This window comes from Orbicella franksi, chromosome 7 (assembly GCF_964199315.1).
Source record: "Orbicella franksi chromosome 7, jaOrbFran1.1, whole genome shotgun sequence".
In the NCBI taxonomy this organism is placed as follows: domain Eukaryota; kingdom Metazoa; phylum Cnidaria; class Anthozoa; order Scleractinia; family Merulinidae; genus Orbicella; species Orbicella franksi.
Genome location: NC_138151.1, coordinates 14,874,052 through 14,901,044, shown reverse-complemented (window position 1 = coordinate 14,901,044; position 26,993 = coordinate 14,874,052). Strand labels below are relative to the sequence as shown.

Below are 26,993 nucleotides of genomic sequence, written 5' to 3'. Positions count from 1 at the left end.
AAAAACTGTTGCAAGCCACCTTTATACATTCATGTTTTGCCTAATAAATGAAATGATACAGCCGTGAGGTGAGTCTGTTCGAAATATTTTAATTAAAGGCCCTTCAAAATAACTAAATGACAGATCTACCTCTTTTGGGCGAAGCTTCCCCGTATAGGCCATTATAGGAAGTAGTTTCTTACTTTCGGTAAAACAGTACGGTAAACAGTACAAGCAGTTGCATGGAAGAGCCATGGGGTCGTCTGTTTCTGTTGTTGTGGCAGAATTCAGTGGTGCCCTAAACCTCTTCATCAACAATGCGAAGTAGGCCTGGACATGTTTTAGTTGTGTGACAACGGGTCCAGATCACGGGTCATTCTAACCAAATTCTTCTTAAGCGTTCAAAAAGGGGACCCAATATTAGAAGGAATTTGCATTCAAGAAGACAAAAATTTGGTAAAGTTAAATCATGCAGGGTTTTCAAAAGTTCAGTCCCTATTGTTTGAGATATTAATGAACTAATTAACAAGCGTATTTTGTTTAGCAAATTCTCGATGATAAATCCCTGCAAATAACATTCCTTCCTGCGTTTGAAATACAATGCTTCTTTTTAGGGAACGTCTCGAAATGTTTAACTTACATACATACATACATACACGCATACATACATTAACCTTATTTCTATTCGGATTTCTAAAATAGCACTGTTGTGCTAGTATTTCCGAAAACACTTACGGTAATCATTAAATAGAAAAACTAAGTACATTTAAACGAAACGTCGTGGAATTCAAAACTTCATTCTGAACAGGCCGATAGAGGTAATAGTACCGTCGCTTTCGATTACTCATTGTGTCTATATTATACATTTTCTGTTGCAATATACGGGGGATACTTGATCGTTCCCAGAATAATCTTTCGTGGGTTATCGCGCCGCATTACTGACCGGATAAACTCTAACAGCGATCCGTACGGACGCATTATTTTGACGAGAATGAGGTTTGAAAAAGACGATAGTCAAGGCTGTTTCGAAATGCTGCGCGGCTTTCAAGTTCAGCTGCAAGTTGTCAATGGAACTACAAAAATCATCAGACCGCTCACCTTTTCTACATATATCCCGCTTCTGACAGCTCAGCTAATGTCTTGCTACTGGAAACACGACGTCGAAAGGCCGCTTCAGCTCTCAATCCACAAAGAATTAGAAGCTTAACAGTCTTGACATAAGTTGCTCGCTTTTTAAGCTTCCAAAGGCTCCCAGAAATAATGTACTTTTTACTTTTTCTCTTTCAGAATTTATTAAAATGATACGACGAAGACGACGAATTGTAATTGCGTATGGGTGTGCTTGCGTGTGATTTTATCATTGTGGAAGGCGGTGGCTGATGGGATAGATTATATAACATAAAGGAACTTAGACTTCCTTAGCAACGAATTTGAAATTTCATCCCGCATACACGCATTTACAGATTGCTACGCGATACCTCTGTGTCATTCGGGTATCTATAAAACAAGGACCGGATGGCGGCGGATGGCGGATGGCGGATGGCGGATGGCGGATGGAAAAATGCGGATGGAGGATGGAAAAATGCGGATGGAAAAATGAGGATCACAACATGCGGATGGAAAGTTGTGGATGGAAGAATGCGGATGACGAAATGTGGATTTAAGCCGTGGATGGAAAATTTCGAATGACAATGTGCGGAAGATGAAATCCTGATGAGGAGAATCTCTTGGTGGCGGTCGATTTTCAGTATTTTAGGTAGGGAGAAGTGGAATGTCCGTAAACAGAGTTCGATCATCGCAGTAAGATAATAACGTTGTTGACTCTGATGGCTGGCGGTGAAAATAGTAAATTATTTAGTTTTGATCTCGCAAAACCGTTTAAGCGTACAAGAAAAACTGTGTTCCGCAATATCTATGTTCAGTTTGGAATAGACATTTTCTTTAATATCTCTGAGACAGATTTCTAAATTAGATTTTTATAAGATTCCCACGCCGTGACACGGTTCAGGTTACGTTGTAGGAAAAAAGAGATGTGAAATAATTTCCACATAATGTCAATTAAAATAAATTTCTGACTTTTCGTAAGTTGAAACACGAATTAAAAGATATTTCTGATAATTTTAATGTTCACTTAATTTTGTTTGTGAAAATTCCTGCGGACTTTGATGGGGTTCGCCAAAGAGAATGTGCAGTACCTGTTTTTAGCGCATCTACATGTATATCTTAAATTCAATTTCTTTGTAGAATTTAAATGTTGCCATTTGTTCGGTTTCCTTTTCTTTCCTTTTCTCAATTTTTCCGTGATTTTCACGAAAATTGCTCAATTTGAGCCTGTTGTGGTAGTACGACAGAACTGCGCTACATGCAAAAAGAACTCCTTGCGGAGGTCTAAAAACGTATGTTCCTTGTATTCAATTACTGTTTTCCGCTATTTAATTGCATGAGGTCTGTATCAGAGCAAAAGCTGTAAAAATGCTCTTTAAAAATTGCCTGTACCCGTCCGATGTCTGAAGGTCTTATCCTGTCCATTTGACGCGGACGAACCAGCTTTTTCACTAAAAGGCAAACAGAGGAAAGTGCCAGAGATAAAGGTAAGGACGTCGAATTCGATCGAAAAAACAAAGGTAACTCTGTTCAAGGAATAGTCAGTATATAAACTCCATTGCCGTGCTCTTCCACTTGCGCTAGAGTCAGCGGCCTTTGAAGTCTTGTGCATATGCAAACGCTCCATGTGCCTTGCAAACTTTTCAACTAGGGTACAGTGGGACGCGCTCGGTTACTGCAGTGGTGTTTCATGTAATTCGACAATGCCTGTTTTCTGCAGTAGAATTTTGCTTAGGAGTAGACAGTGGAAGTCCTTCGATGTAGTGAAAGAAGAAAGGAGTCTGATGATAAAGGGAATAGTTTTTATTATTTAATCAAGGTTTTTCCGTTCTCTTTTTGTTTTGGACCTGCCGGCGTAAAAATGTTTTCATCTGTTTCGTGATTGAATAAAATAATTTCGGGCGACTCCCGGCCTAAATTCTTTAAGATGGTCTGGTTTATTTACAACTAAGACTGTCAGCTGGCATCGTAAGTTAATTTCCCCCCATAAGGATTTTATCATTAGCATTTTGCCATCCTCATCTAAATTTTTTCATCCGCATTTTTCCATCTGCATTTTTCCATCCACATTTTATCATTCTTATTTTTCCATCCGCCATCCGCCATCCGCCATCCGCCATCCACCGCCGTCCGGTCCACCGCCATCGGGCCTCCATTTACAGAGACCCGCGTAGTTCTTCAGCTTGCAGCATTGTCATGCCAGTCACTCATCTGCGGTAGACGTTACCGCGAAATCCCATGTTATAGAAGTAATCTTTGTGTTCAAACCATCTTCGTTGAAAATGACTCTTATGAAAGAGAAAATACTTTATTTTAGTGATAACTTAGCGAAATTCCAGCAGAGTGATAATGCCGCGATATACTCAAGCGAAAAGCAAACAAATATTACAAAAAAGATTCAGTAAAAAACAGCCACAAAAAATCTTTTCTCTCTTTCCTTTCATAAATTCAATGACACGCTGCTGTATTATTGTTCTGATAACTTGTTTTCATCAAAAAACACTTTCATAAAGTTGGAAGAGATAATTAACTAACCAGCCTACACTGTTTTCGATAAGACTTCAACAAAAGCTTGCCTTGCGCTTTGAAAAGATAATAGGAAAATTGATGCATATTGAAACTTTTGTTTACGAAGAAAAAAACATTGAAATTGAACATAATGTATAAAGTATAATTTCTCACCACAGATAGTTTTAATATTTAATCGAGTTTCTCAATATATCTCACTCCTTTCCGCCCAGTTTAATTCATATTTAAGTTAAACTTTTTGGTCTAAAACTGTGACAATCGGAAAGATCATTGGTCCCGCGGGAGGAATTGTAGCTTCCATTCATAGCTAGCAATTTTTTTTTGTCGATAGCAAATTTCACACTTATTTTACTTCCTTCTTTAAGAGTTGCCCTATCGGACAACGGCTGGTTGACCTTCGAGGTTGAAATTAACAGAGCACTACGATTTTTTATTCCCGTACAAGGAAACAAGGTTGGTACGAAAACTTAAGTGCACTGTATACTAATGGTTATACGGCTAAAATTTACATTTATATTGTACGTGCACGGAATTCGCGAACAAACTGGAAAACAAGGCAAACTAGAAACTATGAATAAGGAAGTCCGTGTGCCATGTCAATTCTTGATGTCAGAGGAAAACAAAACAGCTGCAAATTGCCATTCAATGTGTCTGAACATTTAACTACAGATAAACGTTATATTTGAGTTCCTAGTAGCATTATACCGAGAAGGTTTAAATGTTCCGTTACGACCATTAAGCTGTTAAAATCCTGTTTGAGGACTGGACAAATAGGTGTTGATCTCGGGCCTACTACAAAGACGAAAGTCGAGACAGACCGCTACCGACCATCTCGTCATTCGAGTTACATTCAATTCCCTGCCGATACACTCGTAAGGATTCATATGCAATCTGAACCCGTGCACGAGTGCTTAAATTTGTCGGGATTTTTTTCGAGCACTCTTGGATCAGTGGGCATGTGCTAAAACCCAGACGGTGGATTCTGGACGATAGACGATGGACGATGGACGATGGACGATGGACGATGGACGATGGACGATGGACGATGGACGATATCTCTGACATTCATTTATTTGTCGCTATTGAACAGCGAAAATTCGTGCCCTCCCCCCTCCCCTCCCCCGAGCAAAAATATAACTTATTTGGACTGGACAAATTATCACGAAGTTCTGATCGCGCATTTTTCGTCACGCAATGTCACGCATTTATTTATTTCTCTCAGCCAAAGTACATAAACATAAATAAATTTTCCACACAATCTTTTGCTTTTGTCACGTGATGTCACCATGGAGTTTTGAAATACTTGCAATAAAAACTTTCAGAGCTGGCGAAAATGAAATTGAAACACGTAAGGAAAGGAAGGGAAAAATGGTAATGAGAAGCATCGATAATCCTGGCAGACCGCTTGTGGAAAGCTTCACCAAAACAGCTTAAAAACTAAGGTGAGGCTGCTTATTCCCCCCCCCTCCCCACCCACCCCACGACAACTCATGCAAAAATATATCACGTGCTTGCCGTATGGGCTACGATTCTCCTGCGTCATTTATGCGTGCAGTCTGGAATAATTCATGTGAAAAAGCAATCGATTGCGGGACAAAAGAAAAAGATTGTGTGACAAATTTATACTTTGTTGTCAGAATTTAATAAATGAATAACTGACATTGCGTGACATAAAATCCGCGGTCAAAATTTGTCCAGTCAAAATAAGTTTGTTTTTTTTTCTTGCTGGGGAGCGGGGCGGGCACGAATTTTCGCTATGCACTATTTCAAAATTCCATGATGACATCGCGTGATAAAAGAAGGAATCCGTGATATTGCGTGACGAACAATTCGCGATCACAACTTTGTCCTCGAATTTTCGCTGTTCGATATTTTAACATCGCGTGACAAAAGCGAAAGATTGTGTGACAATTTTATACTTTGTCTGAGAGAAATAAATGAATGTCAGAGATATCGTCCATCGTCCATCGTCCATCGTCCATCGTCCATCGTCCATCGTCCATCGTCCATCGTCCATCGTCCATCGTCCATCGTCCATCGTCCATCGTCCATCGTCCATCGTCCATCGTCCATCGTCCATCGTCCATCGTCCATCGTCTATCGTCTATCGTCCAGAGTCCACCATCTGGGTTTTAGCACATGCCGGATCAGTGGAGAGCTTAAAGAAAACTTTTGTTAATCTGTTAAAACTCGTCTCTCTTCCGTTCTCGTTATAAATCAGTAATTCTTTCGTTCGTCCTCTACAATGCCGATGTAACGAGTAACCGTTGTACGAGGTCGGAGGACTTTTTTCTGACCCAAGGGAATTTCTTAATTTCGTGTAAAAGTCAGACAAAAGTCAAAGAATTTTATCCACAGTTTGGTGCAGTTTTGTTCGGAACGAGCATATTGTAATCGTAGGTAAATTTCACGGCGGTCCACCGTTACACCAAGCCTTTTTTTTATTATTTCAGAGATGTTTTGGACAGAACTGCTTATGTCGTCTCTTGTATTTACTGTCGTTCAATCAACTCAACAATGCAGATCCACACACACGGTATGGGGGCGTTATCTCAAAGGTCATGTGATTTCGTCAGAAAATGTGGCAAATATTGGCTTGTGTTACGTCAGGTGCTCAAAGGATCAACGCTGCAAGAGCATCAATTTCCACCTTGACAACTTGCTTTGTGAGCTGAACGATGCTGATCGGTTCACACACTCTTGGGATTATGTGCTGAAAAAGGACCACGCCTACAGTGATAACCCCGGCAAGGTTTGTGTCCGTCATGTTTCTATTTGACAATTAGATTATGAGCTCGAGATTTATATCGCGTGATAGTTGATGAGTGCACAGCCAGACTTAACTATCACGCATAGAAATCGAGAGGGTGATCTAATTGCTTTAGTATAAATCGGCTAGTCGATAAACACTTAACTAGAAAACTATCTAAATCCTCCTCATCGATACTTCAAAAACGCAAAGAAAAGGCCGCCATTTTATTAACAACCGTTCACTGCTGGGGTACTCACTATCTTCAACAGAATAGATTTTGCTGGCCGAAGTAGCTTAGCCAATAAGAAAACGGCATTCGTAATAGAACGTTAGAAGATTTATACTACATGTAGTATGAAGTAAAAGAAATAGTGACAATTTTAATTGTTCCTTCTTTCTCGATGAAATCACCTCGATAATCAATAGAGTGAAACGCGAGAGAACCTTTCTGATTTGTGATTGGCAGGTGCCATTTAAAGAGTACGTCATGACCCCCTCGTGGTTCAAGACGCATGCATCTTACATCAATAGGAATCATAGCATCACCAATGACCAGATAACATTCAGCGCAGGCCCAATAACGAATGCAGCCCTTTTAAAAGTTCCTTTGGTGGCCGCTGGCGTCCTTGAACATAGAGCTGTGCTGACCGTTAAGATAACAGTGGCTAATGACGTCAGCATCGGAAAAAAGAAAGATAGCGACATTAGATATGGCGTGTCGGACGGTACCAGCTTCATCGGATTCGAAACGGTAGACAAGTTAAATTATTACCAGTTGTCTCCTTGCTTTGCAGCGGAGGGCAAGTCTGGAGAAACTCTGACAGAAGTACAAAGGCTTGATAGGTTTATTCCTCTCCCAAATGAAAACTTTTATCCTGATCAATTTGTCTTCACTCTTAAGCTGGATCAGTCAAGGGGCTCATGTTTCACTCCGCATGGCGGGGGCTTCATTAAGACGGCTGAATACACGAAAAGACTGCTGCTCAGTCATGGTCTTACTCTGGAGGTTTATAAAACTGACAGGAGAGAGCTTGTTGGTATCAAGTACATTAGTATCACTGTTACGATTAACGATGGTTAGAAACAAGCTGTCGGTTTTACTTTCGTGTATTTCCTTTTATCTTTATATTATGGACTGGCAATTAACTGTGATAAATCGAGGGCTATGTACGTTGGGAACAGAGTAGCATAGCCTGTAAGAGTTGGGGAGCACAACTTAGAGTTTGTGGACACTTTCTACTATCTTAGAAGCACCATTTGTTATGATGGAGGCGCCAGTAGTGACATCAGCAATAGGCACAGCAAGGCAAGAACAACCTTTGCGAGGCTGAAGCAGGTCTGGAAACAGTAGCTTTGATGATGCCGATGATGCAAAACTGATCACTTGCAGCTGAAAAAATATGTCCAAAAGGTTTTCTCATCCTGTAACCAAAGCACAGTATATTGATCATAGTAAAGAGAAAATGCATGATAACAAGAAGGATTAAGAACTATAGTACTTCGTAGTTTTTTTTCCGTGGCAGTATTAATGACTGACCGTACTGACACACGTAAATTATCTTGGGTTTCAAATTGACTTGGAAATGTTATTTCCAGCAAAATGTTATCAGGTTCCAACGAACACGTTGATGCCTTGATAGATGGTACTCTATCAAGTTTCACTAGCTTGAATTCTTTGCAAGCCCAAAATCGGAAAGTTCCCTTGCCCCAGTGGCAAGAACTTAAGACGAAATCCGATAGCAAATCAGGCAGATTTGAGTTTTTATTGGAAAAAGACCTCGTACCAGAATAATGCCAAGTATATTGAAATCCATTATGCATTTCCTAAAAGCTAAAGCTATAAATAATTGCCTGAAATAACACCAAAAACAATTTCCCATAGGAACTCGAGAAAGTAAATTCAAAGTTCAGGTAAAATTTCATCAACAGTGTTATTTCACTGATACTTTCAAGTGTTTCATATTAAGTTCAAAATTTGTTTTCGACATTTGGTGTTGTTAGGAATGATTTCTTTTTTTGATAGAAGATATTTAAAATCGTCGCACAGGGGTTTGCAATATGATGCAAATAATCTTGGTACAAAGTTTTTGACCTCTTGTTATTCCAACCTCTGGTGGATTCCTTCTTAATTTTTAACTATTACGGCATTTGTTTCGCTATTTCTCCACACCTTTCAACGTTTTATATCTCTCTTACCTCGGTTTTTCCTTTCAAAGCACATTCCACTGCCTGCCCCCTTGGCTCTCTTCTTTCCCTCTTTTCTTTCTCTCCTCTTTTAATGGTCTTTACTTCTCAGAAGAAGTTTGTTTATGTGTTATGTGTAATCCTGACGGGGTATTAAGGTGGCTCAAAACAGTTTCCAGCACTTTCCAAGATGTAGGCTTTGACAGGTCATTATATGCACTCTGTATCAGTGTACAAACTTTGCCCAGTCATTGGTGAACATGTTTGTGTCAATTTCGAAGCATAACAGGTTACCATAGCAACAGCATGGCTCGCTAAAACACCCTTAATTTTAGCTTTGAGCGCTGATAACTCAAAAACGATCTTGGTGACCCCATCTTTTATTGTTGAATTGTAATAAACACGATGAGATACAAATTTTTACAAAATTGAAAAAAATTCTGTGTAGAGGGTTTAGAGCCACCTTAGTTTTTCGAAAATTTAAGGTGGCTCTGAAACCTAGTCGCATCTTATCATGGTTATTACAATTCAACAGTAAAAAATGGGGGTCACCGAGTTCGCTTTAGAGTTATAAGCGCTTAAAACTAAAATTAAGGTTGTTTTTATCAGGTTGTATTGTTGCCATGGTAACTTGTTATATGAAAAGAATGATCACATTCACATGACAACCTGTTTACCAATGATTGGGCATTTTTATGATACCATTATTGTTGCATCACTTGTTACACAGTGGTAGTATTCATCCTTCAAAGTATAGCTGTTAGAGAAATGTTGCAAAAAATGGTACATTGCAATTCAAGCTTGTAAGTGTACCGCATTTCGAATTCAATGCCTCCATAACGAGTACGACTTCCTTAGCAACCAATTTATAATTAATAATAAACTTTACAATGGAAGTTCCTTTGTGAGCTGTGCTCCAGCATTCACTGAAAAGGATAGCAAGTTATTTTAAAGTACTCTGCCTCTGGATTCGTATCGAACGTCATGCTTTTTGAGCATCTGGTAGAGGTTACCACCAAGTTCGCACTGCTTCTGAAAGGCTGTCAAAATCCTCTTTTTATTCAAGCCACTCTCGCAGAAAACGAAACGTTCCAATTAAAATATATATATTTTGTTTTAGTAATAATTCCAACAGAGAGGTGATCATGCCGCGAAATATTCATATGAAAAGCAAATCACTATGATGCCACATTCACTGAAAACTAGCCATCAATTTTTAAACAGGTCTTTATTATAATTAAGACTTTCCCTTTTTAAATTTATGGACTCCCTGGGCTTCATGTATTGTCCTGACAACTTGCTTTCATCGAAAGCCACTTTCATAAATCTGGAAGAGCTAACTAAATTAGCTAATCCGTCTACAATGTTTTCACGTACTGAAAATTCAACAAAAGCTCTCTTGCGCTTTAAATAGAATAGGGGGGAAATCTACGTATGTTGAAACATTTGGGTACTAAAGCAATACACAATATTCAGCTTAAACATAATATGAAAAGTACAAATGCTATCTACAAATAGTTTTAATATTTAATCGAGTTTCACAATATTTTTTACTTCTTTCGACCCAATTCAATTCATATTTATAGTTGTAGACGTTGGTAGATTACTACACAGTGTCTAAACGCTTTTTAATAAGCCAGATCATTACAGATGTATGGGTCCGCAAATGATCCCAGGCCCGCAAATGATCCCGAACCGCAAATGATCCCCAAATTGGACCGCAAATTATCCCGGACCGGAAATGATCCTCGATAGGGACCGCAAATGATCCCGACTAAAAAATAAGGAATGGCATGGATGGTGGGATGGTGTGGATAGGGAATTGGCGTACGTGAATACCGATGTTTTTATTAAAGCCATCTTGTAATTATAGTGGCTTACAACTTGCTTTTTTTTCATACTTTCGACTTAAATTTGTTGCTAACTACAATGTTATGAATATCACCACTCAATTATCAAAACACGACTTGGCTTGCATTACTTTCCAACTCAGTAAAATTATGATCAGTGCAACATACGCTACATATCCTCCTTTGTTAAACATTGATATTCGGTGTTATAGTTAAATCACATTTTATCTGTCAACGCCATTCGTCTAAAGTTTTAAACTAAACTCTAACCATGAAGCACCTATTACAGAAGACGCTGTCACCTGAGTAGACCCACAAGCCTACAACGCTTCATCACATTCAACATTCCTTGCGTGATATTTCTAGACCATTCTTGCGTTATCACATGACATTTAGTTCTAAGAGGGGGATTTATCAATTCCCCCCCAATTGTAAACACGTGCCCTTTGAGCAAGTTGTTGTGGTTCGAGTGTTCTGTTGTTAGCAGAATAAAAGAAGATTGACTCTTATTAGTGTTCGTCTATTCTGTAAAACACCTAGTGTGTAGCACTGGAAATTTGAACAAATTTATTTTGTAATTTTTCCTTGGTCGTATTTGGGCTTTAATTCCTCGGAAATGACTACTTGAGTATTATAAGAAGCCAAAATTCCAAGCTATAGTTATGAAGTTCAGCTTCATGACTATGCAAGCAAGACCAAGGCTTACGCTTCGTTTTGACAGTTAACTGTTTGATGGATGTTTGTTACTATCGCCACCGGGATTGCGAGAATGTTTACAACTATGTGTTTTTCTAAGACTTCTAATTCAAAAGATCGTCTTCACATGCATGACGTGTTTTTATCCTCATCAGGCATAAGAGGCGGTATATTTATATTTGTTTACAATTAGCGTGCTTCGTTTGAAAACCAGAGCATTTTGAATTTCAGGGTTATGGAGGTTGCGTGACACAAGGCTACGATAGAGTTTGTTGAAAAATATATACTTATCTCATGATTTTGAGCCTTTTTAGAAGTTAAAGCATTAGGAAAAGTGCTTATGTAAATGCTTGTTTGTTTAGTACTGATAATCAGTCGCCTAGAAAGCCAAAGTAAGTTCCAGATGTTTACACTTTATTCCGGCCGCCATATTGGCGTACCTGGGATGTACACCAACAGGGCGTTTTCTTACTGGGCTCTGTAAATTTCTGGGAAACATTTACGACGAATATCTGAAGTTTGGGGAAACGCACAGGCCTAAAACTTGGAGAAGTGTCTTATTTAGTTACCTTCTATAGCGTACATCACAATTTCTTAGCTTTTTCCATCGGTTGGTTTTCGATTTATTATTATTTTTTTATTGCGTGACAGTGAAAACGATCTGTACCCTTCGAAGAACAAAACAGTAACTGTGGGAAATTTTTTTGTAAAATGATAAAACATGTTTTTTGGTTCATAATTGTTGTACATGTTCTCACCTTCCTCTGATATAAATCCATGCCATTCCTTATTTTTTGATCGGGATCATTTGCGGTCCAATATGGAGATCATTTCCGGTCCGCGATCATTTGCGGTTCAATTTGCGGATCATTTGCGGTCCGGGATCATTCGCGGTCCTGGGATCATTTGCGGACCCGTACATCTCTGAACAGATGTCGGTTGGTCAAGGCTTCAAGACCAAAGGTACTTTTATTTAAGTTATTCAGGTTAACCCGTCCGTCAACTAGTTTTAAGTTAAACTTTTTGGTATAAAACTGAGACAATCAGAAAGATCACTGGTAGAGGAATTGTAACTTCCATTCATGGCTAGCAGTTTTTTGTTGTTTTTTTCAAAGTGTGTTGATAGCAAATTTTACACTTGTTTTACTTCCTTCTTCAGAGTTACCTCATCGCACAATGGTTAGTTAACCTTTCAGAATGAAATTAATACAGCACTCAGCTCTTTTTTATTGCCCATCACAGAAACAAGGTTGGCTCAAAAACTTAAGTGATTTAAAATCGTTACACCTGAATGTTTCAGAAAGAGTATACTACACGGAACAAACTGGAAAACAAGGCAAGACTAGCAACAATGAATAAAACGTCCATGTGCCATGATTTTTTCTTGGTGTCAGAGACAATGTGTCTCAACATTTAACTACCGATGAAAGTTGTATCTGACTGCCTAGCTTTAATTTAGAAGGTTTAATTAGTCCGTTACGGCCATAAAACTGTTAAAATCCTGTTTGAAGACCGGACCGTGAAAGAGTGGGCGTTGATGTCGAGGCCTACTCTGGGCCTTTTAAAAGTCGCCTGAAGTCACCTTAAGTCGCCTTAAGTCACCCTAAGTCGCCTAAAGTCGCCTTAAGTTGCTATCGGTTACGCAATGTTAAAAAGGCTGGACGGTACACACACCCCTGGGATTATGTGCTGATAAAGGACCACGCCTACAGTGAATACCCCGTCAAAGTTTGTGTGCCATTAAGCTTCTATTATCAAGTAAGCAAAGAAAAAAAAGACGATTTTAAACATTCAAATTTTCCTTCTTTTTCGTTTTTGAATTTCCTCGATAATGAATAAATGAAAAACGCGAGATTGACTTTAATTTGTGATTGGCAGGTATCATTTAAAGAGTACGTCATGACCCCCTCGTGGCTCAAGACGCATGCGTCTTACATCGATAGCAATCATTCCATAACCACTGACCAGTTAGCTTTCAGCGAAGGCCCAAAAAAAGATGCAGCACTCTTAAAAGTTCTTTTGGTGGCTGCTGATGTTTTGGAGGATGGAACTCCGCTGACCGTTGTGATGACAGTAGCTAATGACATCAGCATTGGACAGATGGCAGATAGTGACATCAGATATGGCGTGTCGGACGGAACCAGCTTCATCGGATTCAAAACGACAGACATGGAATGTTATGACAGGTTGACTCCTTGCTACGGAGCGGAGCGGAACTCGACTGGAGAAACTTACGTCATGTACTTTTTCTGGATACCTTGTTCTTTCATCCATGTCAAAATTATTTATTCATATACACGCCACTATTTAAAAATTTGAAGCAAGAATTCCCAGAAGAATCATCACATGGTCTGAAATGGAGCAACAAACTGCCCAAGGTCTACTGAGTTGCAAACTAAGAAAATGTGAAATTTTGCCTATTTTAAATATTGCTCAAAAGCTGCGTTACAGGTCTATCTAATCATTGTGAAACTCGCAGCAAAAGAGAGTCGCCGCTGACCGTTCAGCCAACACAAGAAATAATAAAAAGTCAATAAATAATCTAATCTACCTTATTTAAGCACGATTCTCCATTTAACATAGGGAGTTAAGTCTAACAAGTGAATTGTATTTTTAATTGCTGGCCTCACTTGTACAAATAAACCCCACCATCACCAAAAAAGAATTGTTTTATTTAGCGTGTGGAAGGCGATGGATCTTCTGCCCCCCCCCCCCAAAATCCCATTCCGTCTAGAATACTTGACGTTTTCCTTAGAATAGCCTGAGAGAAGAGACAAGATCATTCTTCCTCTTTACGTCGACCGTTTTTTAATTTCTATTGTCACGTAGGGTTCCCTAAATTTCATATCTTTTTACTTGAAGCTGCTTTTTTCCTTATATTTTGTACTCTCAATGCACCAAAATATATCCCATCATGAAGTCGAAATATTCTCCTTCTTCAGTTGTGCATGAACCACAGTTACGTTCTGCGGAACTTCTCCTAAGTGAAAAAATAACATGAAGTTCAAAATATTGTCAAATAGACCCAATTTGTTAACGTGAACATAATCAAACTTTTCTAGAGATCTTTCTTTTTATTCTTTGTCAAAGCAATCGAGCATATATCAGAAAAAAAATTGCTGGGGTAATATTTTTCTTCTTCTTTTGTTTAAAATCAAATTGAATAGGTCGCAATATAAACCTGCTTTACCACATGAAGATTGAAAATCTTGAAAATATTGTATTGTCGTTTTATTTTTATGTTACTCTCACGAAACTTTGATTTTTCCTAACTCTGAGAATTCCTGTAAATGTTCTTCCCTCACTTGTACACTCGCTTCAAAATTCAAAGGGAAACTGTCTTTAGTGGAATACCTATTCACTGATGTTAAAAAATAAAAGGTCTTTGGGGCTAATTCAAGTTTAATAGGCAGCGTATTCGAATAAACTCTTTCACCCGGCGAACCGGAAAATTCAAACTTGTAAGTGCGATCGCTGCACACATTCGTTACTTCTAACGCAAGAGCAACTCTAGCGTAATTCCGTCTCAAGAATAAAAGACAGCCTGAGTCCAAGTCTTTTACAATCGTTTCTGAGCCAAACATTTTACGTGGAACACCATTTGCAGTCGTTTCACCACTCTTCATAACTCTTGCAGTTTCATCTTTAGCGCATGTGCACAACTTGACGTCAACTGAGTTATCTGCGCATGACTTAAACTTGCTGTACTTTGACTGCCGCACGTAGCTTGTCAACCAAACTTTGTCTATATCTCGAGCGTACTGTTTAAGAGAGACTTTGAAAACTTCATCCTCGTTATATCCGGTTGGCGGTATCACGTGTAAGTTCATTGACGTCATTATGTATTCTCCTTGAGAGCGTTGCACAATATTTGTAAACGATTTGCCTATTAAGCGTTGGCAGTTACCATACCCGTATTTTTTAGTTGAGTTTCCCCCACCTAATTGGAAAAAGTAGGTGAAATTAAGCCAACGTTTACCATTGTTTACAATGGGCACAAGGGGATCTCCCTGACTGACGGAGAGGTGCGAATTCAGCAATAATTAAACCCCCTTCCTTTCTAATTAAGATGGTCTCTTGGAGTAGTGAAGCAGTGTTAATGTAACTTAGTACTGAAAAGCCCCCTTTGGGGAGTGCTAATAAAATCTGTACTGTACTAAAATAGTGCGCCACGCGCAGCGGACTCAAACTTAACTAAGATATCTGGAAACAAATTCAAGTTGCTTGTTGTGTAGCGAGTGCCCATGTCACGTGGTAAAATAAAGTATGCAAACAAGCCAAGTGGCGACTGGGGGTACTACTCCCCCCTGGATGGGATGCTAGTCCACCGCAGGGTAACCCCGGCATTAAGTTCGCAGGAACCCATTTGCACGCCTGGGTGGCGAGAGGAACCGTGAGGGTAAAGGGTCTTGCTCAAGAACACAACACGATGTCCCCAGCCAGGGCTCGAACCCAGACCGCTCAATCCGGAGTCGGGCGTACTAACCATGAGGTCACTGCACCTCCCATACGTCACGTGACAAGGATGGAGACGAACAATTTAAGTAATTATTTACCTCCCATGTGTTGTTTCTGTATAGCGTCGTTTAAAGTTCCAAGGGCAAATTCTGCCAGCCACTTGTGACTATCCGAGTTGTCTCTGGCTGGATTATAATCGTCGAAACCCTCACACTTGCACCTGGTCAGCGGCATGAGATTCAAATCTGCGCATGTGCGGTTTTCCGGTAAAACTGCAAAAATGCCTGTAACTAAAGAATTCTGGGATTTCATTTTCTCGGGGTCGTTCACACTCATAAGAGCTCTGTGTACATCAAGCAAGGTAAAAAGGCGTTTTTGATTTGCGACCAAAGCAGACATCTGCTTGCGACCCAGTCTTTCAGCGACGCCATCAGGAACAATCAAAAAGAAGACTGGGTCGAATACCTCTCTCCTTCCTTCCACGGAGTTGAAGCTGTACTGAGTATTTTTGTTACCATGGTCGGAAAATATTATAGTAAGAGTGTCTGGAAAGGCAACCATGTTGATCAAAAACTTGGCTATGTTAGCGTCCATGTTGACTATTCGTTTTCCAGTGTGCTCATGTCCAGTGTTAAAGTGCATGAACGACAGCAAAGGTTTCGCTCTGCGGTCACGTGCAACCGCGTTGTACATCATGTTGATGTAGTCCATGAAATACTGGCTAAAGAACTGACCATTTAAGCACACTTGAGCTGGAGATTCGTAGGGGTTTGTCTTGTGGTACTTGTCTAGCACCGTACCGGAGAAATGTAACAAGCCAAAATCATCAATGTGTTTCTTACGCACCTTGTTTTGGAACTCACTCCACCTGAGACAAAATTCAATTTTTTAAACCTACAGTGACGCGCACTTTCATTGGTGGAGTTATTTTTTAATTAATGATAACGTTTACTCACTTTAGTGCAAAATGACAATCACCAACGACAGTTTCTTTCAGAAACGCCGTCACATAGACTGAAACTGGGAAACTACTGATGTTTGTTTGGGTTAAGACCATTTAGTTACTAAGACCATCTAGTTTCTGCAGCAGGGCAAGTTTTACTGTATTTCGAAAATACGGCTACAGATAGCACGACATTACCCTTTAGGTCAAATTACGTTATCCCTAAATAAGAGTGTACCTACTATTCTAAGTAAATTAAATTAACTTCTACTTTCACTGCTCTGGCGTCTGTACCTTTTTCTGAATTCTGTATGTCCTTCTGGAATTCTTCTTACTTCGAGGTCCGTTAAGCCAATTCCCCACCAGTCATACCAACAAAGGTCCTCTTGATAAAGTGTCTGATAGCCCCATTCCTTGAAGGTCCCAAACAATACCTCTACACCTAGTGGAGCCTTCACGGTCTTTGCTGTGTCACCAATTGTGTTGTCATCTGAAAAACAAAAAAAGTGCAGACAATACACAAGCGTCAATTCTTTCATCCTATTGCAGTCTCTCCCTGCCACCTCCCTCCTTCCCTTCCCTCTGTCGAGACATAACTAAAGGATAAGGTAAGGATAAAAAAAAAAAATAATAATAACAGAGAGGAAGCCACACCAGCCTTAGGTGGTTTTCATGCGGTCCTCTACTCTGTTGGAATTGGAATCTGGAGGTGTTGGTTTTTGTGGAGGGAGGAAAAACGGCGAACCCGAAGAAAACCCCTCTGAGCAATGCGAGAACCAACAACAAACTTAATCCCCATATGGCACCGGGCCGGAATCGAACCCAGGCCACATTGGTGGGAGGCGAGCGCTCTCACCACTGCGCCATCCCTACTCCCCAGGATAAGGTATTTTATTTTACGCACAAAAGGCTAATTCATCTCTTTATTGCAGAACTCACCTTTCATTACACCGGAGAAGAATGGTCGTAAGTTGTCAAATGTTTGTTGACCTACACTCTGGAACAGTTCAAAGTCCATCGCAGTGGCCTTGATGTTAGGATCATGTAAAATTTTCCGGAGTGCCGCGGAAGCTCTGGGAAGAATTCGATAAAAATGCGGTCTGGAAATAGAGTCTAACATGACAATGTTTATGTTGATACTGCTTCTGTTGACGCCATCTTGAATCTTTTTCAACTTCGACGGGAAGGTGAGCACTTGAAGAATATCCCCGCATTTGATGAACAGGAAACCAAACCCGTTTTTCCTGTTGGTTTTGACGGCCTCTTTCACCGCAGCTGTTATTGTTTCTTTTGGTGAAACCTTCCAGTTCGTTATTTTTCCCACGTCCGGATTGATAGAGCCTATTTTAGGGTGTGATGATCCACAAACTTCAGCGTCACAAATCAGTTCATGATCTCCTGACTCTGTTACTTGGAAGGAGCAGATATCTAGGTAATGAGTTTCGTCGCATTTTCGTTCCGGCTCGACATGTCCCGGATACCCGTAATATTGATAGGCATGCGCACAACCAACTTTGTCTGGTCTGAAGAGAGGGTATATAGAAAAAGGTTGTTAAAAGCTGGCACTATAAGTATGCGCTGCATTTTCGCTTGCTGAGAACAAGAGTGAAGTGAAAAGTTATGGAGCGTTTTCACATGTCGTCACGGCAGCCATATTGGCGTTCCAAAACAATGAAACGGCGGGAGTTGAGTCCTGTGGGAGTTGAACTCTTTTCTTATGTAAGAAATTTCTTTTGTTCTAATATATTTGTATTGCTGTTGGCCAAGTGAGTGAAGCTTGCGCTCTATATTATTAGCAACTAAAGGTAAAATCAGTGCATATATATTTTTTTCTTCTCGGATAAAGTTGGATATCACAGGTAGGCAAATATCTAGTTCCAGGCTCCTAGATTATGTATATCGAAAAACAATGATTGGAGTAGCACTTTCCTGGGGAAGATAACGGTTTAGAAAGGGTGAGACTAAGGTATATGTTTCAAATATCACTCTAAATTTGCTAATCTAGCTAATTCTGCCGAATTTAATTGATATACCTGTGTAGTTTGCATTTGATTGCAGATGGCAATGCTTCGTCAACATCTGAGGTGTTCTGCAGACCGAGATAAGGACACGGGATCTCTGAAAACGAAAAAGTAATTTTATTTCTTGATCTCATTTACAATGGGATTTTTACTGTATTCTAGTTTGACACGGTTATAAATGTATTCATTGTCTACCAATCTGAAGAACTTTCGGATGAGACCACTTGGCCTCTTCTGAAAAAGCTTTCCAGAACACACTAAGTGTTATTTGGGTGATGGAAATTTTTCCGCGCTTTACAGCGATCACGTGTTTAATTTGGGTTCTCATTGGCTCAAGGCATTTGGTACCGCCTCGATGATTGGCTCTGTTATTAACGGTTTTTCTGTCTAAATACAGTGTTTATGTGCCAGAGAACAATGGTCCTGGCTGCAACGCAGAAAAACATAACCGTAATTTTTTTGCCATGTGGAACTAGTATTTATCGATACTACCTGCTAGAAATAATAGGGTCTAAGAGGGTGGCCGCACGTTTTCTGTAAGAACTTCAAACTGTTGGAATCACCTCCCCCTTAAAATACGCACCTCTCAAACTGTAAATATTTTTAAAGAATTTATTACATAAACATTTTAGATGGAGTCAATTATTTTTAGACTGAGAACTGTTAATCTCGAGTAGTTACTTCTTAACTTCTTAACGTTTTTAAATCATGTTCTTATATTTGTATTTGTAGATTTTTGATTTAGGTCTTAAAATATTAATAACAAATCTTAATCGAGGGCCACAGGTTTATTAGTTGTATAAGTATTAAGTGTAACCCTCTTTAAATAAAGTTCGATTTATTGAGTGATTGATTGATCTAACGTTACATATCCTGGAAATTATAAATTCTACAGTAGTGATACTCGTGATCCTTGCTTGATAGTGATTGATTGATTTATTGATCAACTGACTGACTGATTGATTGACAAATTGATTGACTGACTGATTTACTGGTGGAATGACTGACTGACGGACTAAATGATCGTTCAGTTGATTCATTGATTGATTGACTGGCTAACTGACTGACTGACAGCATGATTGAGTGATTGATTGATTGGTTGGTTGGTTGATTGATTGATTGATTGATTGCAGGAAAGCTCTTTCAGTACCTTCTAAACATCCATAAAGCTCCACTCTCATTGCTATCCAACCATGCCAAGTGATCGGTCGAAAACGGATGTAACGTGTGATGATTGGTGGATTAAGATCATGTGACACAACAGTGTCATCGTCTGTGTTTCCAGCAAACTCCTAGATCAGTGAGATGGGAAAGGGGTTAATTCTGTAGAATACGCGTACTAAGAAGCAAATGAATTACCTGTATGAAAAACGAATAGAATGAAGAACTGTTTCACATATATAGAAAGAGAGGATGATCATCTCTTGTATTTATTGATTGTGAATAAGACGACAGTCAATTTGAATGCTAAATGATAATTTTTTTATATTGATCTATTATGCATTTAACGAGCACGCGTTGGATATGAAATGATAGATAGCCAACGAGGCGCTAGGAGCCGAGTTGGCTATTACCATCTCATATCCAACAAGCGCTGGTGGAATAATTGTTTTATTAAGAACGTACCAACGATAAAAAAACTGAAATAAAATAAAAGTAAAAACGCCCCCAATGATTACGCGTTTACTCCTACCAAATTCGTAGAGCATGTTTTAATTAATGGTTAATATATCATGATGGCTAAGCCAATGAAAACTCTTGGATTGCATTATACAGTGATCCAGTTTTTAATGAAGCCTATTATATATAGCCTTTGCTTAATCTATGACGATGTTTGAAAAGTTTCACATTCTTCAGTCTTGTTTTGTAAGGTTTGAAAAAAAAAAAAAAAAGAAAACAAAAACAACAACAACAAAAAAAACAATCGATCTATCTAGGGTCGTCATTTCTTTCAGGAAACCGAGTTGAAAACATCCAGAATAAACAAAATGGGCCTTTCAGGTGGCTTGATCGGATTTTTGAGTAACGATACCGTTCAACTTTGAGGGACTAGAGCACCAGCATTATCAATCCAACAGAAAATCAAACTTTAGTGCCGTGCTAGAGAAATACGAAAGTTTCAAATGGGTTACATTTTACCAAGATCTGAGTTACCATAGGAACGAAATGACGCCATACCTCATTTTACATAAGACCGCATAACTTGCCACCAGGGATAATTTCGGAACTACGACGTCGGGATCTCGGACTCGACATAGTTGTCTTATTGATGGCGAAATTTTTAAAAAATTATAAGAGCGTTTTCGAGAAAATTACGAATGAAGTTTCAAGGTGTCAAAATACAACAAAAACAAAGCTGTTTTAAATGTTATTGCACACTATGTCCACAAGACTTGACTCGGTGGTATTCTGGCCTTAAACTTATAACATCTAATTACCTCGAGTGAGAATCTCAGAGAAATCGCTCCGTTTGATTTCATTAACATTGGCCTGAATATCAACTGGTGTAGGCTGTTACTTTGCTTTTTATCAAAAATTGCCCCTAAAATTCTTAAATTGGGCGGGAATTTTAAACCACTCGCTGAATTTTTTTAGACCTGACTCTAATCCATATTGAACGTAATACCGGAGTTTCAAAAACATTGAAACATTTTAAGGCTGCTAATTTTCAGCGTCAACTCAGGAAAATATTGCGCTGATTTTCACTCATATTGTTTGTTGTCTTCATTATAATTTTCTTTTGTCTCAAATCCCCATGCTTTTGTACGTTTCTGTATATCATGGTTTCATAAAACGCGCGATTGCTTTCCAGCGATTTTCCCGAGGCGTGCTAAAAGTTGTCGAGCTAGCACTACAATAACAACAAAATATGTCACACTTTCACTCATCTCGCGTTAATGCAGCCACGCCGATGGTAAGCGGTGAGCGCGAGCTGAAAATCACTATGTTGCAAGTCTTGTTCATGTTTAACATAAACATAAACAAGACTTATATTTTATTGTTATTGTAGTGCTAGCTACTTAAATATAATACGGGAGAACTCGTAAATACATAGAGTGAAATCTTTTCGCTTATCCCTAATCACTCTCAGATTTAATTATGTAATGGCCGCGCTTCGCCCTGTGCAAAGACAAATTCGGACTCTTTGACTCACACTGTTTAAATTTGAATGTTCCTCCTTGGATGTTGTTGGCTTTGTGATGCTAAATTTACTTCCTTGGTTTCTTAAATGGCCATTGATTCTCAAACTGAAGTTCTAGCGCTCAAGATATTGGATATATTCCGCTGCTGTTTTTCCGATAGTGAACTAAAACGGGAAGCCGAAGCCACGTTCTCGAAACACAAAGTTCAAGCGGGCGTGATTTCAAGACCGCGCTTCTCGGAAGCCATTTGAGGGCTTAACTCTAATTGGCTAAGTGATTCTACTCTGAACGATGATTGGTTATATTTTCACATGGGAAGAACGCTATACGCGAAGCTGATTGGACGTATCGCTTTTTTCACATGTGGAAATATAGCACAAATAGAATTCTATTTGTAAGGTTTATTGCCTAAAATTCTCGCTATGTGTACAATAAATTTAAATTCAGCTTGATAGCGAAATCTAGGGGACACATACTAAACGTGCTTATTCAATTTCCTTCGTTTGTGGTCTCTGGGCCTCGCTGCCAAGCTGAATTTTAACACATCGAAAGCACTGTATTGAAAATAGATCAATACCAATACCGTAAGTTGGTCAACTTTGTATTACTATAAGACAGCTGAGAGGGCTAACAGAGAAAACTAACCAGTCAGATTGTTTTATTACCAGTCCAATATTTGCAAAGTGCTTAACGGGCTACGTTTCTACAGGCTTTTACTTTATCACAAGAAAGCGTAAAAAATCTGTTATTCATATAACCAACCTTGCTTTCAACGTACTGAGAAAGTATCGGCCAATTGCAACGGTCGGTTTCTGTATCGACCTCGCTGTGTTTGATTCGTAATGCCAGCACTTTAGACTAGGCCGATACTAGTCTCTCGGTACGATCCTCGCATTTGGTTAACGACGGCATGAGAACTAGTAAGGAACTCTTTTTTACAGAAGAAAATTGTTTTTCCGGCGGAAAATATTCTTGTGAATATTCTTAGATTATATATAGCGTATGGCATTTCTTTTTTCGACTGTGTTTGGTATCTGGACGGTGTTAAAGTAATTTTAGAGCCCGCCTGCAGGAATTAAAGCTTGATATGACGCACATAACTTCTTGCAGAAATGTTATAAGTATCGAACATACTGCTAGTGCTGTTTTGTTACTTTTTGGCTAGTTTTGTCGTTTAGAGATAAGAATTACTTTATACGGCTTAGACATAAACATATAATTGAATTGCATTTACAAATTTTCAACACACAAAATTATATTCTTTTCAAAATCTCAGCCTCCGGTTTATTCTTAAAGATTCTTAACATTTCAGCCTCGACGTTCTTATAAAATATATTTTTATAAAACAAATGTGTAATTATATTTATAGTTCACCTTTTCTGTAGTTTGTCCGTGATCTCTGTAGTACTGCTGAGTCTCTCCCTCATCATGGCTGTACTGTATTTTGTATTTGGTTACCCACTGGCTATAGACTCCTCTTCGTCCCTGAGTTTTTATTCGTGTAACTCTAGCAATCATGTACTCGGCACCTACATCAACTTGAAGCCATTGTTCAGCGTCTGTTGTAACAGCTACCCAAGCTCTTGCCTCGCTTACAGTTGTCGTGAAATGTAGTCTGCCGTGATTGGCGGGATCTTCCATATTGCATCGTGAAGAGTCTGAAATTTGTCTTTGAGCGATTCTACCGTTTTCTGTGACAAGAAGTTTCTGACATTTCAAAGATTTTTCTGGGAATTGATACAAACATAATGACGTTTAATAATATGTAGCTTCTAAACCTGTCAGTTAAATTCCTTGCTCAGCTCTCCAATCCCTTAAATGAATTATGTCTCTAAATGGTTATATACTGAAAAATCTGGCCTGAATTTTCGTTTTCCTCTTCCGTCATGTCTAAAACACTCTTTTCCCATTTTTTAAATTATAATTTCTGCGTTTGTTTCCCCAATAAACTTGCATCTGGTAAAATTTATTATGTTAACGTTTATGAAAAAATGCCTCGGTTCTGAGCCAATTGCCGACACTTGTTACATGCCTCTTACTAACCAAGTTCGAGGGCCGTACCAACTACTTAATAACCGAGAGTGAGGTCGTTACGGGAAAATCTCAAACCTCGGGCTACCGTATTGACCGAGCGATAGCGAGGTCAATACGGTAGCCCGAGGTTTGAGATTTTCCCGTAACGACCGAACGGTCGAGGTTATTAAGTTGTTTGTTATATGGCTCATGAATAAAGAAAAAAAATCATTCCAGCGGAAAATTGTCCAAACCAACGGTCTTTTGGTGAAAGAAAATACTAATGCTTCAGAATGCACTGCTCAAATAAGCTTACCTCGATCTTCGCATTCGCTTTCGGCAACATATCTTCGCCTTCTTCATTCTGGGATTTATGGATGAACTTCTCAAGCCTTGTGAACGTCTGCAGTTATCAGAAACACTGCTACCGACAGAAACCGCCCGATTGTTTAGATCTGATGATCCTGGAAGTTGATTTACTCTTTGCTTTGATGAGAACTTTGACGGAGTTCAATACTTCGGTAATTGTTGTGACTAAGATGATAACTTATAAGTGGTGGTCTGTGGTGTTCTGCTCAGGATGCATGACAGATCTGCCGATGGTGTTTTTCACTTAGCGATTTTAGCTTTACTTAAGACTCGGTAAACTTTGATTGTTTTTCACTAGTGCCCGCCAAGGTTACCGGCTGGTAAGTCATCTATATAAATTTTATTAAGGAAATATCTCTAAACTTTTAGCTACTTACATTCGCTTACTGATTCTAATCGGTTTTCATCGCTTCAGTGCGCTTGAATTTTCAGAACCGGGCTCTTCCTAATTTGCATAATCCGTAATCGGCCCGTGGGCATTACGGCTGCATAATGACCGCTCAGATCTCGCTCTTAGCCAATCAGAGCGCACGTTATATCGGCCGCAAGCCAAAGCCATATAATAATTAGCTCTTATTAACCGAGCTGGAGGTCTGTATGGGAGAATCTTGACCTCGGTCGTGAGTACAGACCTCACTGCGTTCGGTCTGTACACACGACCGAGGTCAAGATTCTCCCATGCAGACGGACTTAGCTCGGTTAATAAGATGTTTATTATATGGCAAAGAAGAAAACTTTAATTGTTTAATGTAACTGGTTTGCTGACAGTTTGCTTGCGAACGGCGATGAGCTTAACTTAAACCTGCCGAAATTTGCTCGTCCTCTTTCCTTCCAGGCTTTTTGGCACTTCCATAAATGATTGAGAAGAAAATAAAAGAAAATGGTGAACATTTTTGTATTTTAGTTTGCTACTTTTTCAACGTAAAATGAAACCGGTCTAGCTAGATGCCGGTCTAGATGGGAAAATCTAGACCGCGGTCAATATCGATTTCAACCAATCAAATCCGTGAATACGGTAGCTCCCAGTCTTTGTGAGACACAGCTATGTAATAATAGATCATATATACGGGTAGAGGGAGCTTTTTTCTTCGCTTTATTCAGCAACAAATAAAAGCAACCAATAGACTTATTTGGTCTTAGTTGGAACTCAGAAAACCCCTTTTTTGTGTAAGCCTCACTGTACCTAACACTGTGCAATACTACTACTCGAAGGCAATTCATGTTAAACACCATGATCGAAGAGCAGCAAATTAAATCTCGCCGCTGCCATCGCGAGAGAAAGACAAGAAACTTTGTAATGAAGAAGTCATGTTGAGCGCAGAGTTATGTAGCATGGAAAGCTACTGGATTATAATCTCATTCTCACAACAAACAAATGCATTTCTGTTTCTGGGGCAAGTGGGGTTCTAGATAGAAAGACCGTCACAACGAGTTCGCTTCTATAGTCAATTTGAAAAGAGTGAGATGCCAAAGGGAAACGGAACTCTTTCTTTCATTGCATGAGGTGTGAAATTCAAAACGCATGCGATGGGTAGCAGATTGTTACATTGGCTCACTTGAACAATTATGTTTGCTAACTGTAACAGACATTCTTCTCACAAGCAAATTTGTATTGTAACTTGTACCTTGTACTGTTCTGTCATATTCTATTGTGCGAGGAATCCAGATGTTCGCGCTTCAAGTTCCCATATCACGTTTTATTTTTGCAAGACATATTACACAGGCGAAAGTCATTTAGTACTGCTCTCTGGCTATATACCTTTTTCTTCTAATTGGCTAAGGGGCATCTCCTCTTGTGACAAATATTTTTTTCTATCTCTTCTGCCGTTGATTCAACTCAGTATCGTAAAGGGCCACGTTATATCACGCAAACTGACACGTTTACATTATTCACAAGTTTATACAAATAAATTTGGTCGTTGTATGCATTTACGTTACATTTTTTTCCGCATTTATATTTGCTGCGTATTTGTTTCCATCTTTGCGTGGTTTAAATTTATTTTCACCCCCAAAGAGCTAATGATTCTTTCTAATAAGTCGAATTTCTGTCCTGTTCCGTCGGACGAATTCTCAAGATGTTAATTTTAGAATTAAAGGGTCTTGGGACGGAAGCGTCATTAAAATACGAATTGCAATCCCTGTGAACTGTGAAGGATCTGCTCTTCTCTAATACGTCTACGGCCCTAACGTTCTTACGGCTTAGGAGTAACCTACAAATGTTTATGTCTGTATATGTAACGGGCGAGAACAAGCGCGTACCAAGAAAAAAAAACGGTTCAGTTCCTCGCGTTGTCATATATGTTGGTTCCGTCTTCGGCGATCTTAAGAGTGCCTGCCTGAAATCGCAGGCAAATCGGCTTTTGGACCTGCCTTTTACAGCAAATTATCAGCTCTGTGTCTATTTCAACTTAATATAGGTCAAGTCATGTGGCGCATGCTAGAATATACGCCTAACCCGTAAATTGAAATTTGACGAGGGATGGTCAAATATTTGCATTTTTAACGTACTTTGAAACGCTCTCGCGTCGCTCTCAATCATTTGCCCAAAGAAATTTTTACAGGAATCTGTAGACCATCCTTCTGCGATTCAACCACCAGAAGCTTAATCTATTTGAAGGTTTTGCACATGGTGAAAATTAATTATATTCGCGAAGTACTTTTAAGTGAATGAAATACATATCTTCGAAATTTAATTATTTTGTACCCAAAGAGAAAATGCGACATTCCCTAAAATTAGCCCAGTACACATTTAAATACTGCACAAAAATATTTGAGTGTTTTAAAGACGGAAGAATAATGTAGTTTTGCATGCGAGGTTCTCAAACTTGTTTAATAAAATGGTGCGTCAAATGACGATTTAAACGGAATTTGGTAATTTGCATATTTCTTTGAAATAAAAGGATATTTTGCCAAAAAAACTACCCAGTAGTTTTTGTCACGCCCTAGCCTATC

The 26,993-nt window shown here is 39.1% G+C and overlaps 2 protein-coding genes across 2 annotated transcripts; one reads left to right on the top strand and one right to left on the bottom strand.

The window, feature by feature from the left end:
* Positions 1-4,194: 4,194 nt before the first annotated feature.
* Positions 4,195-7,517, top strand: LOC145492658 (uncharacterized). Its single transcript, XM_081472075.1, has 2 exons — positions 4,195-6,364; positions 6,831-7,517. Exons 1-2 carry the CDS (start codon positions 6,068-6,070, stop codon positions 7,443-7,445), a joined length of 912 nt encoding a protein of 303 aa, XP_081328201.1. The 5' UTR covers positions 4,195-6,067; the 3' UTR covers positions 7,446-7,517.
* Positions 7,518-14,338: 6,821 nt separating this feature from the next.
* On the bottom strand, positions 14,339-23,740 carry LOC145493597 (uncharacterized). The gene is made up of 7 exons (XM_081473086.1): positions 23,034-23,740; positions 19,667-19,808; positions 18,529-18,613; positions 17,435-18,018; positions 16,790-16,985; positions 15,651-16,420; positions 14,339-15,034 (listed from the first exon to the last, which is right to left on the bottom strand). The coding sequence occupies exons 1-7, from the start codon at positions 23,298-23,300 to the stop codon at positions 14,343-14,345; spliced, it is 2,736 nt and encodes a 911-aa protein (XP_081329212.1). The 5' UTR covers positions 23,301-23,740; the 3' UTR covers positions 14,339-14,342.
* Between the last annotated feature and the right edge of the window lie 3,253 nt (positions 23,741-26,993).